This window comes from Equus asinus, chromosome 20 (genome assembly GCF_041296235.1).
Source record: "Equus asinus isolate D_3611 breed Donkey chromosome 20, EquAss-T2T_v2, whole genome shotgun sequence".
Lineage (NCBI taxonomy): Eukaryota > Metazoa > Chordata > Mammalia > Perissodactyla > Equidae > Equus > Equus asinus.
Genome location: NC_091809.1, coordinates 101,049,118 through 101,062,164, shown reverse-complemented (window position 1 = coordinate 101,062,164; position 13,047 = coordinate 101,049,118). Strand labels below are relative to the sequence as shown.

The 13,047-nt window shown below is 39.3% G+C and overlaps 1 protein-coding gene across 2 annotated transcripts in view; it reads left to right on the top strand.

Moving 5' to 3' along the window:
• Window positions 1-13,047, top strand: part of SAAL1 (serum amyloid A like 1) — a 59,044-nt gene that overhangs the window by 1,500 nt on the left and 44,497 nt on the right. For both annotated transcript variants that reach the window (XM_070491321.1, XM_070491322.1), the window contains exons 2-4: window positions 51-164; window positions 8,106-8,189; window positions 11,449-11,528. In XM_070491321.1, coding sequence (XP_070347422.1) covers window positions 51-164; window positions 8,106-8,189; window positions 11,449-11,528 — 278 coding nt within the window. The remainder of the gene's footprint in view (window positions 1-50; window positions 165-8,105; window positions 8,190-11,448; window positions 11,529-13,047) is intronic.

The following is a 13,047-nucleotide window of genomic DNA, read 5'->3' as shown; positions in this document are numbered from 1 at the left end:
TGCTACAGGCAGCTTGCATTCATCTCTTTTTTTCCTTTGTGTTTCTGAAGACTGTTAACCCTGAAAGCGCCAAGTCCAACTCAGATGATGAGGAGCAGCAGATGGAGCTTGATGAAGAAATGGAGAATGAAATTTGCAGAGTATGGGATATGTCAATGGACGAGGTATGGGGTTGGAAACGAAACAGAAAAGACTGTTGGGTAAGGAGGTGGTGGATGGATTTTTTTAAAAAGGTTCAGTCCTTAAGTCTCTGGAGAAAGACTTTAGCGTCTGTATCACTCCTATCTATAGTACAGGGAATGAGGTCCCAGGAGCTATAAATACTTAACTTTTATCTTTGAGGGTAGAGGAGCTGAGCTCTCATTAGATTTGGGCTAAATATATGGTTCTCGTGAATGCTAGAACTCTTGTAGCCCAGGAAGGTTCCAATACTTATCTCCCTAAAGAGGAGGCTGGCCTTGTGTTTGAGAGCAGGTGAGGAGTTGGAGACCACTGAGGTACCACGACTAAGTTAGAAGGGAGGGACAGAAGGAATTACATATATATAATTACAATAGTGGTATTTTGACATTTATACTCTATCGCTTGAAAACATTTTCATATATATTATTCCATTTGATCTTCACAATAGCCCTGTGGTATAGATAAGTATCCTTATTTTATAGATTAGAAAAGAGGTAAACGGAGATGGATGTGCTTAATCTCTCTTTTTTTTTTAAAGATTTTATTTTTCCTTTTATTCCCCAAAGCCCCCTGGTACGTAGTTGTATATTTTTAGTTGTGGGTTCTTCTAGTTGTGGCATGTGGGATGCCACCACAACATGGCTTGAAGAGCAGTGCCATGTCTGCACCCAGGATCCGAACTGGCAAAACCCTGGGCTGCTGAAGCAGAGCGCGCAAACTTAACCACTGGGCCACGGGGCCGGCCCCCATCTCATTTTATTGCTTGGACTCTTGTGGTAGATTCCTGATTAAAATCCTTGTTTTAATCTCTTTCACCTCCCTTCGGTCCTCCACACTGCTACCTATGTTATGTTTTTCCTAAAACGTAGATTTAATTGTATTCTTTTGTCTTAAAAATTGTCAACAGCTATTTGTTGCCTTTAGCCATTTTTTTAAACAGCTTTATTGAGCTATAATTGACCAAAAAAACTGCATATACTTTGAGATATAATTGACGTACAACAGATTGCACATACTTAAAGCCCAGTTTGCTAAGTTTTGATGTGTGTATTTGCACATGAAACCATCACCATAATCAAGATAGAGAACATATCTGTCACCCCCAAAAGTTTATGCCTCTTGCCCTTCCCTGCCTCTACCCTCTGCAGGGGAGCACTGATCCGCTTTCATCACTTCAGAGCAGTTTGCATTTTCTAGAGTTTTATATAAATGAGATTATATTCTTTTTTTGGAGATATCTGACTCTTTCACTCAGCATCATTATTTTGAGACTCATTCATGTCATGTATAGCAAGTTTATTATTTTTTTATTGCCGAGTGGTGTTCCATTATATGTGTATAGCACGATTTAGTCATCTGTTTACCTGTCGATGGATATTTGAGTTGTTTACAGTTTATTCCAGATAAAGCTGCTGTGAGGACTTCTGTGTATGAGTATGTATGGACATACGCTTTCCTTTCTGTTGACTGCATACCTAGAGTAGTATGGCTGGATCATATGGAAGGTCTATGTTTAACTTTTTAGAAATGGTTAAATTATTTTCCAAAGTGTTTTTTACCATTTTACATTACCACATGCAGTCTGTGAGATACACTTCTAGTTTCTCTGCATCCTTGCCAACACTTGGTATGGTCAGTGTTTTTAATTTTAGCCATTCTAAGTGTGTAGTGATTCTCATTGGGATTGTAATTTGGATTTCCCTTATAACTGATCATATTGAACATATTTTCATGTGCTTGTTTATAATCTGTATCTTTTTTGGTGCAGTGCCTTTTTTTTTTTTTTTTTTAACATTTAAAAGCTAAAGTTTTTTTGCTTAACAGATTCTGGTTTTTTTTTTTTTTTTTTATTTATTTATTTTTTTATTAATGTTATGATAGATTACAACCTTTTGAGATTTCAGTTGTACATTTTTGTTAGTCATATTGTGGGTACACCACTTCCCCCTCCGTACCCTCCCCCCACCCCCCCTTTTCCCTGGTAACCACCGATCAGATCTCCTTCTCAATATACTAATTTCCACCTATGAGTGGAGTCATATAGAGTTCGTCTTTCTCTGACTGACTTATTTCGCTTAACATAATGCCCTCGAGGTCCATCCACGTTGTTGTGAATGGGCCAATTTCGTCTTTTTTTATGGCTGAGTAGTATTCCATTGTGTATATATACCACATCTTCTTTATCCAATCATCAGTTTCTGGGCATGTAGGCTGGTTCCACGTCTTGGCTATTGTAAATAATGCTGCGATGAACATAGGGGTGCAACGGACTCTTGAGATATCTGATATCAGGTTCTTAGGATAGATACCCAGTAATGGGATGGCTGGGTCATAGGGTATTTCTATTTTTAACTTTTTGAGAAATCTCCATACTGTTTTCCATAGTGGCTGTACCAGTTTGCATTCCCACCAACAGTGTATGAGGGTTCCTCTTTCTCCACAACCTCTCCAACATTTGTCGTTCTTGGTTTTGGATGTTTTTGCCAATCTAACGGGGGTAAGGTGATATCTTAGTGTAGTTTTGATTTGCATTTCCCTGATGATTAGCGATGATGAACATCTTTTCATGTGTCTATTGGCCATATTCATATCTTCTTTTGAGAAATGTCTGTTCATGTCCTCTGCCCATTTTTTGATCGGGTTGTTTGTTTTTTTGTTGTTAAGCCGTGTGAGTTCTTTGTATATTATGGAGATTAACCCTTTGTCGGATAAGTGGCTTGTAAATATTTTTTCCCAATTAGTGAGCTGTTTTTTTGTTTCAATTCTGTTTTCCCTTGCCTTGAAGAAGCTCTTTAGTCTGATGAAGTCCCATTTGTTTATTCTTTCTATTGTTTCCCTCAACTGAGGAGTTACAGTGTCCGAAAAGATTCTTTTGAAACTGATGTCAAAGAGTGTACTGCCTATATTCTCTTCCAAAAGACTTATTGTCTCAGGCCTAATCTTTAGGTCTTTGATCCATTTTGAGTTTATTTTGGTGTGTGGTGAAAAAGAATGGTCGATTTTCAATCTTTTGCATGTGGCTGACCAGTTTTCCCAGCACCATTTGTTGAAGAGACTTTCTTTTCTCCATTGTAGGCCCTCTGCTCCTTTGTCGAAGATTAGCTGTCCATAGATGTGTGGTTTTATCTCTGGGCTTTCAATTCTGTTCCATTGATCTGTGGACCTGTTTTTGTACCAGTACCATGCTGTTTTGATCACTGTAGCTTTGTAGTATGTTTTGAAATCGGGGATTGTGATTCCGCCGGCTTTGTTTTTCTTGCTCAGGATTGCTTTAGCAATTCTGGTGCAGTGCCTTTTTAAATCTTTTCTCCACTTCTTAATTGTGGTGTTCTCATTTTTTTCCCCCTAAAAGTTGTATAATTTAAGGTTTTACTTATAGCGGTATGATCCATTTTGAGTTAATTTTTGTGTAGAGTGCAAGGTGTGGATTGAAGTTCACCTTTTTTGCATATGGATAGCCAGCTATTCTAGCTCATTTGTTAAAAAGACTGTTGTTTCTCCACTGAATTGCCTTTGCACGTTTTTCAAAAATCAGTTGTCCAGACGTATACATGTGACTCTATTTCTGGACTCTGTTCTGTTCCATTGATCTGTCTATCTTTATGCCAATACCACGCTGTTTTCATTACTGTAGCTTTATAATAAATCTTGAAATCAGGTATTATTAATCCTCCAACTTTGTTCTTAAAGTTGTTTTGGTTGTTTTGAGTCCTTTGTATTTCCACGTTAATTTTAGAATCAACTTGCCAGTTTCTATGAGCAGCCTGCTAGTTTTTTGACTGAGATTGAGTTGAATTTATAGATCATCTGGGAGAAGAATTGACAAATTAATGATAATGAATCTTTTGAGCCATGAGCAAATTAAATCTCCCCATTTATTTAAGTCTTCTTTAATTTCTTTCTGCAAAGTAGTTTTTAGTGTATAGGTCTTTCACATCTTTTGTCAGATTTGTTTCTGAGTATTTCATATTTTGGGATGGTATTTAAAAAAAATTTCAATATCTGATTGTTCGTTGCTAGTGTATCGAAATGCATTTGATTTTATATATTGTATATTCTGCAACTGTGCTAAATTCACTTAAGTTCTAGTGCCTTTTTTTGTAGATTCCACTGGATTGTCTACAGAAATAATTATGTCACTTATTAATAAGAGGTTTTACTGCTTCTTTTCCAGTCTGAATTCCTTTTATTTCTTTTTCTTGCACAGTTTCTCTGCCCAGAACCTCCGGTGTGATGTTGACTAGAGGTGATGGGAGGGGAAATCCTTGTCGTGTTCCTGATTGTGGAAGGAAAGAATTCCTTCTTCCACCATCAAGTGTGACGTAGCTGCAGATTGAGAAAGTTCTGTTCTGTCCCTAGTTTCTCAGGAGTCTTTATCAAGAATGGGTTTTGGATTTTGTCATGCTTTTGCTCAGTCTACTGAGATCATCATGTGGTTTTTCTTTTCAGTTTGTTAATATGGTGAACTACGTTTATTGATTTTCAAGTTGCTAAAATCTTACTTTAAAAAATTTGCATCTACGTTCATGAGAGATGTTCATTTTCTTGTCATTGTCTGGTTTGGTACCAGGGTAATTCTCTCCTCACAGAATGAGTTGGGAAGCTTTCCCTCTTCACTTTTCCGGAAGAGTTTGTCTGGAGTTGATGTTATTTCAATCTTAAATATTTGGTGGATTTACCAAAAAAGCCATCGGAGCTTGGAGTTTTCTTTTTAGGAAGATTTTTTTGTTTGTTTTTCAGTTTTATGTATTTATTACTTTTTTTAAAATAACTTTTTTGAGATATAATTCACTACCATAAAATTCACCATTCAGTGGTTTTTAGTATATTGTGGGAAAGACTATAAATTCAATTCTTTTAATAGATAGAGAGCTAATTCAGGTTACCTTGGAGTTTGTGTTTTTGAGGGAATTTATCCATTTCATCTAAGTTGTCAGATTTGTTGGTGTAAAGTTGTTCAGAGTGTTACATTATTGTCCTTTTAGTATTTGTAGAATCTGTAGTGATGGTGCCTCTCTCGTTCCTAATATTGATAATTCGTCTCTTTTGCCTTTTTTCCCTCATCAGTCTGGCTAGAAGTTTACCAATTTTATTGATCTTCACAAAGAATCAGCCTTTGGTTTCATTGATTTTCTCTATTGCTTTACTGTTTTCGATTTTATTGATTTCCACTTTGATCTTTATTTTTCCTTTCTTCTGCTTACTCTGGTTTGGTTTGCTCTACTTTTTCTAATTTCTTAAAGTAGAAGCTGAGGTCATTGATTTGAGACCCTTCTTTTTTTAACATAGGCAGTTAGCATTATAATTTTTCCCCTAAATATTGCTTTAGTCATGTCCCACAACTTGTGGTATGTTGTGTTTCATTTTTTTCAGTATACTTTCTAATTTTCCTTAATTTTTCTTTGCTTCTTGGATTTTTCTAGCAGTATGTCATTTAGGTTTTGAGTATTTGGAAATTGTTCAGATATCTTTCTGCTAACTGTGGTCACTGGACACTCTGAATCTTTTTAAACGTATTGTTTAAATGCAGTGTAAATGTTCCATGGCACTTACAAAGAATGTATATTCTCCTGTTGCTGAAGTGTGGAGTGTCTTACAAGTGTCAGATCAAGTTGGTTAAGTCTTCTTTCTACTTGTTCTACAATTAATGAGAAGCTGTGGTTTGAAAAGAATTTTTCTTTTAAAGAAAGATATTATTTTTCCGGTGAATCTTAGTGTGAAATCCTCAGATAGAAAGTAGATAAACAGAGCTGCTGTTTGAATGATATTGTTGCTGGAGAGGAGGGTCATGTTCTCGCCTCCTCTTCACCCTCTTATGGAAGTTCTTGAGGCCCCTCCAGAGAACTGAGCTCTCCACTCATCACTGAGGTCTCTGGCATTAAGTCCCTCCAATGAGACTGCTTCTCAGCCTTAGCTCCTACCACTCAAGGTTTGAGCAGGACCAGAGACTTCCAGATACTTCCTGCATTTTCATGCGTTCATGGTCTGTTCTCTGGAACACTCTCTGCCTGGAATGACCTCCAGCTGGCAAAATCTTTATAGCCCAGCTTAAATGTCACCTCCTCTATGATGCCTCCCCAGACACTCCGGGCAGAGTTCCTCTCTCTCCTGTGCTCTCATGGAACATGCTCACCCTGTTGCATAATACCTTCCTAGTTATTCAGTGATGGTTTTGAGCCTCTGTGTGCCCTGATTGATCTAAGTTTCTTCTCATAAAAGCTTAATGTCACCTCTTCAAAGATACCTTTTCTGATGATATATAAAGTAGACCTTGTTATCTTGGATTCTAGCACACATCATCTTGTTCATTTTCTTTGTAGCACTTAGAAATTATGTAGTTTAGTTGTTTATGTGTTTATTGTTTGTCCTTCTAGAATGAAAACTCCATGGGACTGAGACCTTAAATAGTTTGTTTACTGATGTGTCCCTACAGCCTGAAACCGTACCTGTTACTTAGGTTTTTCAGTAAATATTTGGTGAAGAATGAATGACTGAATGAATACCAGAAAGGTCGCCTGGTGTGGTGGTTAAGAGCGTGGCCTCAAGTTAGACTCATCTGGGGTCAGATCCTGGCACTGTTCTACTGAATGCATAATCTTGGGCAGATTGTTTAACCTTCTAAAACTTCAGTTTGTTTATTAGTGTAATAGGGCTAATAATAATAACTACTTTATAGAGTTGTTTTGAGAATTTGATGAGATAGTATGCAAACCACTTTACTATGCCTGACATGTAATGCTTGTTCAGTACGTGTTAATTGCTGTTGTTATTGTTGGTGTTGATATTGTCAGGCCACCTTGTGCTTCTCCAGGAATTATTAACTGTCATTAAATAAATCCCTGTATGCTACAAAGAGTTGCCCGCATGACAAACAGTTTGATCACTTAGAGTGGAGAGCATCTGCTGCTGTGACTTTGCATTTGGAGTGTATCTTTGAAAATATTTTCTCTGACCGTGCTCTCTTAATAAGTACAGTATGTCTCCCAATCAGCAGTCTCCTGCAGGTCACCTTGGTTTCCGCTGCTTTGAAAGATTACTGCCTCTCTCTTTGAGATGCCCCCAAGGGCCTTTCAAAGTGAATTGTCATGTAACCATGTAGCCTGTGTTTTAAGTTAAATTATCCCAAATATACACCTCAAGTTTGGTAAAAATCCTAGGCAATAGAGAGCCAGAAATTTGGTTTTATTTAAATATTTTACAGCGTGGGTCTCCCCGGCTAACTGATGTAGTTTTGGGGCTCACATTTCTCGGTGAGATTGGAACACATGTCCACTCCAGGTGTGTTTCCCTGTGTGGTCTATCCTTTCGGTGCTGTGGACCAGACAGTCTAGGAAGGAGCAGGAAGCTGCTACAGTCACAATATGATCAGAATTTTTTCTACTGAGGATTTTGAAAACACAAGTTCTGATTTGGGGCCCTTGGGGACCGAGCCAGTAGGAGTTTTCACCTGTTTTCCCCTGTCATGTTTTAAGCTCTTGGAAGACAGAAATTGCGAATTTTACTCTTTTTCCTTAGCCCCAGCTTCTAACATGCTACGTGGCAATCAGCAAATGTGCTTGAATGAGAATAATCTTATGGAAGTTCTTGAGGCCCCTCCAGAGAACTGAGCTCTCCACTCATCACTGAGGTCTCTGGCATAAATAATCATTAAGGGAGACAAAGGAGGACAGTCCTTTGGAATATGACAATTAAGACTAATTTCTTTGTGGAATTGTTCCATTGCCTTGGGACCAGATACCACAAAGACTCTCTAATCTTACTTTTGTCTCTTGACGCAATTCCTAACCTTATGGGTTTTTTTCTCTCGTGCCTGAAAGGAAGTGTATATGGAATTGTTGCTTTTTCTTTTTCATGGTTGCCTAAGCTGTGGGGTTTAAAGAGGAGTATTCAGCATCCAAGTTAATAATCATTTTTATTTTCAGGATGTGGCTTTATTTCTCCAAGAATTTAAAGCTCCTGACATATTTATGGGAGTGTTGGCCAAATCCAGATGTCCTCGATTAAGAGTAAGTGTGTACATTTCTAAATCCTTCCTCTTTGGAGCAATAATAGCAGATAGTATTTTATTTTTCTCACTTTAATTTTCTTACTGGCTACAAATCAGTCTGCAGATGTTTGTTGAACATCACCAGGTACTAGGTAATGTGCTATTTAAAATTATTAGAGTCCTAGAATTTTAGATTGGGGCTGGACAGGAGATCAGTACTTTCATGTAACGGTTGTGGAAACCAGATAGGCGCAACTGAAGTTACATCGCTTAGATGTGGTGGAACAAGAAACAGTGTCCAGACCTCCCATTTCTCGGTCTATTGCTCTTTGTTATTCATAAAATCCTCCATTTCTTAGAACCTTTCATTCTAAACTCAGCCTGTTGCTCAGAACTTTCCATAATCTAAATCTAATTCATCTTCTCCAACATAAAATCTCCAACATAAAGAAAGTCCTTCTAATTTATCCAGGCCCGTGTGCGTCTCCTCTCAGGAGCTTAGTGTGGTCATCGCCATCTCCGTGCCTCCCTTTGTCTGCCTTCCATCCCTCTCAATATTCACAGCAGTTGTTCCCGGTGATACTTTCCTTCTAAGTCTTCCCAAAGAAGCAAGCTCTCAGTGGCCATTGCTGACAGTAAACTCCCCAAAACACTTATCTGCACTTCTCACGTAGTCTTTATCTGTTCTGTGCTTCAGTGCCACTGAGGTTGCCATGTGCCATGCATATTGTGGGTGATTAGTAAATATCTATTAAGTGCTTATAATTATGAATAACTGCTATTTACTGAGTATTCGATTTTACTACTCTATGAGGTAGGCATTTGTCTCCACTTTATAAATAAAAGAACTGTCTCAGGCTAAGAAATTTGTCCAGAGTCGCACAAGTACAAGAATGGATCTGGGATCTGAGCCCAGACCTGTCTCACTTCGTGTAACGACTAACCACTGTGCTGTATGCCTCTCTCTCTTTAAGATTATAAAGTGGAGAATTGTACATCGTATTTTTCAAATTGAATGTTGAATTAAAATTCTATTGAGTAGAATTCTGCACCCGAGTTGGAGCCTGATGAACCACTTTTCCTTGGGCCATTATATCAATATAAAGATTTGACAGTTATATAACATTTCTCATGGATTTTTCTAACTTAAATGTATTGACTCGTGATTAGTACTTAAAGAAAATGAGCTTATGTCAGGAATGGCTCCTTTCAGGAATTAGTCATATCATTACCTGTGTCGGTGAGCCGCAGCCGCTCTGCTGCAGTGAGTCTCGGCCTCGGCACATGTTAGAGTCACCCAGAACGTGGGCCTTCAACCTTCAGCATGTCCCAGAGTCACTGATTCCTGGGCCCACCCCCACACTTTCTGACCCAGTAGGCCTGGGGAAGGATCGAGGATGTCTAACAAGTTCCCAGGTGATGCTAGTGCTCTGGACCCAGGCCACATTTTAAGAAGCTTTGCCCTAGTGAACTTTTAAAAATCCTAAGTCAGGCTATACCCAGATCATTTAAAACAGAATCTCCAAGTGTGAGGCTCCAGACAGCTTTGAAAGTTTCTCAGGCAATTCCTGTGAGCAGCTGAGACTGAGAAAGTTGATCTTTGATTGGAAGTTCGATTATTCCCTCTTCAGTTTGTAAGGGAGATGAATGTTTCTTTTCTGCCCCTGCTCTCTTTTATTCTTTTCCTGACATTTGACCACCCACATTTTATTGAAACTTTCCGCTCCTGTGGCTTCACTGCCACCTCACTCTCCTGGTCTCTGATCTCTTCAGTCACTTTCATTGGCTTTTTCTTTCTTGAGTGTGGACTCCTTCTAAGGTGTAGATCCAGATCCCTTGTCCTCTTTATATTTATTTTCTTAGTGGGCTTGTCTACTCTTTACACCTTTAAGTTACAGATCTGTGCCTGTGGGATCAAAGCTCTGACCTTCCCTCTGATTTTTGGCACTACATCTTCAACCTTCTTCAGGCATTCTCTGTTTGCATGCTGCATTTTCCAGTTCAAAATTCTGTATGTCCTAACTCAGTGTTATCACACTTTTCTGATCATAAAAAATCACATAGTGTGCTTGGTAAGCAGTAGCTTCCCAGGTCCTCCCCTGGAGCTTCTGATTCCGTAGCTCTGGGATGGGACTCGGAATCTGTGCTTTTAACTTGCTCCCCCAGTGCTTCTGTGTTCCAGCATGTTTGGAAACACTGTCTTAACTGAATTCATTGTATCTGTTTCTACACTTTCTTTTCCAATTTTCCTGTCAGTGGCACCATTATCTGCGACTGGAGAAATGAAGCAACTTGAAACCTAAGAGTCATTTTCCACTGCCTTCTCCCTTTGCCTCCCATCAGATTATTTTGCTTTCACGTTGAGTCTTTCTCAGCTTTATCCCCTTCCACGCCTGCCATCACCACCCTCGTCTTCTTGCACCTTGATACTTGAGATGCAGTGTGGCATGGGGGTTAAGTGCCCAGGCTCTGGAGCTCTGCTGTTTCCTAGTTGGAGATCTTGGGATAAGTTGCTTGACTTCTCTCTGCTACAGTTTCCTCATCTGGAAAAGGGGGATAAAAGTAGTGCGTACCTCCTACGTTCTTATATGGTGCCTAGAGTAGTGCCTGGACAGGGTAAGTGCTAAATAACGTTGGCTGTTGTTACTGAGGTTATTAACTTCTTTTAAAGTTTTTCACTATCTTGCACTATGCATTTTGCTACCAGAATAATCATCCTAGAGTGTCATTTCAGCATGTTGTCCCCCCTCCCTGAGAACATTCATGGCTCCAGGAAACCTAGATTAAGTCTAAGCTCTTCAACATGGCATTCAGGGCCCTTAGTCCTGATCCTTTTTCCCTGCTGTGTTTATCTCCTGCTGTTGCCCTGCTGTGTGCTTAGACCCTGCTTTCTTTCCTGCCCCATGTTAGCCATGTGCATAATTCCCTTCCTGCCTTTGCTGATACTTTCCCCCTTCTTTGAGTATCTGTCTTCTTGTTTGCACGTCTGAATCCTAGCAAACATTTAAGACTGAGTTCATGCATAAGATTTCTTCTTCAATAACTCCTGCCAGCTTTTGATCCTTCTCTTTCTTGTGTCTTTCATTCCTTCTCAAATCCTGTGAACGTGTCAAGGTTAGGGTGCAGGCAGTATATTTCTATATGCTGCCTCCCCTTCCCTTCTCCCCCCAAACTTGGCTCAGTGAAAGTTTTTTTTTTTAAGTTGTTCCTTTTTTTTTTTTTTGTATATGTGTCTTTCACTTCAGAGCCATTGTGACCTGTGAAATTTGATTTGGCAGGAAATCTGTGTGGGAATTTTAGGTAATATGGCCTGTTTCCAGGAGATATGTGTGTCTATCAGCAGTGATAAAAATCTTGGGTAAGTTTTACTACATAATAATTATGTTTTTTTAAAAATAGATTCGAATTTCATATCCCTAAGAAAATCCTAATACATAGGAGAGAGAGGAAAATATTACAAAATGTAGTACTTCCTTGCTCCTGATGAACACTCCAGGAATGTCATTGTGTATTGATAGTAGTAAGGGCTTCCATGCTATTTATGGACATGATTTGGGTTTTAGGCCTGTTTCCTTTATCAGTAGCAAAGGGACATAAATCATCAGCAGGTGGTAAGCCAGATAAGATAAGAACCAGTGGGCAAAGCTTGGAGATGGGGCACTGAGCACAGTCCAGAACAGTTTAGGCTCGGGGAATCCAAGGACTCAGAGAGCTAGAGTCTGGAGAGACTAGGCTTTCTGAGCAGGGTCACCCTGAGAACGCTGACTTAGATCAGGGGAGAGACTTGCCCACAGACTGGAAGATACAGGGCTGCCGCTGGGATTCAAAGGCTTTTGTGCTTCTGCTTGAAGGCTAGTTCTCGTCTACGCACAGGGAAGTTTTAGGCAGAGGGTATTTTAATGGTGGAAACCCTGGTAGTTACTTTAAGAGGTCTGAGAACACCCTGGAATTACATGCTAAATTTGGTGAGTGTATTCATTTTCTAGGTGGAGGGTTCATGGCTGTCAATCAGAATCTCAAAGAAATTTGTGCCCACAATAGGTTAGGAAAAGTGTTTTGGGTGGTTATTGTCAGCTCGGGCTGTGAGGGTTTATCGCAGGATTCAAGTACCTGGGTCTCTAAAACAGAGGTGATTACCTTTTCTAGGTGTTGGGGGGGGCTTTAAGATCCTAGTTTAAGGTATTTGTTCCTCAGTAATTCACAGTCATTCATGGAGTAAGTGATCAGGATTATGTTTGGTCTCTAGTGGACCCTGTCAAAAACCTGAGAATGAGTGATGTTAACAAGTTTTGTAAATTCAATTAAATGCTTATCTTAAATTTAATATGGAACAATTTACATTGCTGATGGGACGTAAATGTGTTCAACCACTTTAGAACAGTTGGGCATTATCTAGTCGACTTGGAAGATACGAATATGCTGTGACCAAGCCATGCCACTCATAGGTATATGGTCAGAGAAGCTGCATGTGTCCATCAGGATACTTGGACAAAAAGTCTTACAGGAGCCTTGTTTGAAATAGCCCCAAATTGGAATCAACCCAGATGTCCATCAGTAGTAGGCTGGAAAAATGAATTGTGTTCTCTTCATACAATGGAATGTTCTGCAGCAGTGAATCAAAGAACAGTAGCTACAGGAACAACGTGGGTAGATCTTAAAGATGTGGTGTTGAGCAAAAGAACTAAGGCTCGAAAGAGTATGTAGAATATAATTCCTTTCATATAAGGTTCAAAACCAAAATATATAGAATAATAAAACTATAGAGTAGAGCAAAGAAATGATCCTGGGAAAGTTAGGATGGTGGTCACTGCTAAGTGGGAAAGAGGACTGTGATTGGAACGGGCACACGGGCTGGAGGGGGCAGCACTGTCCCCTTC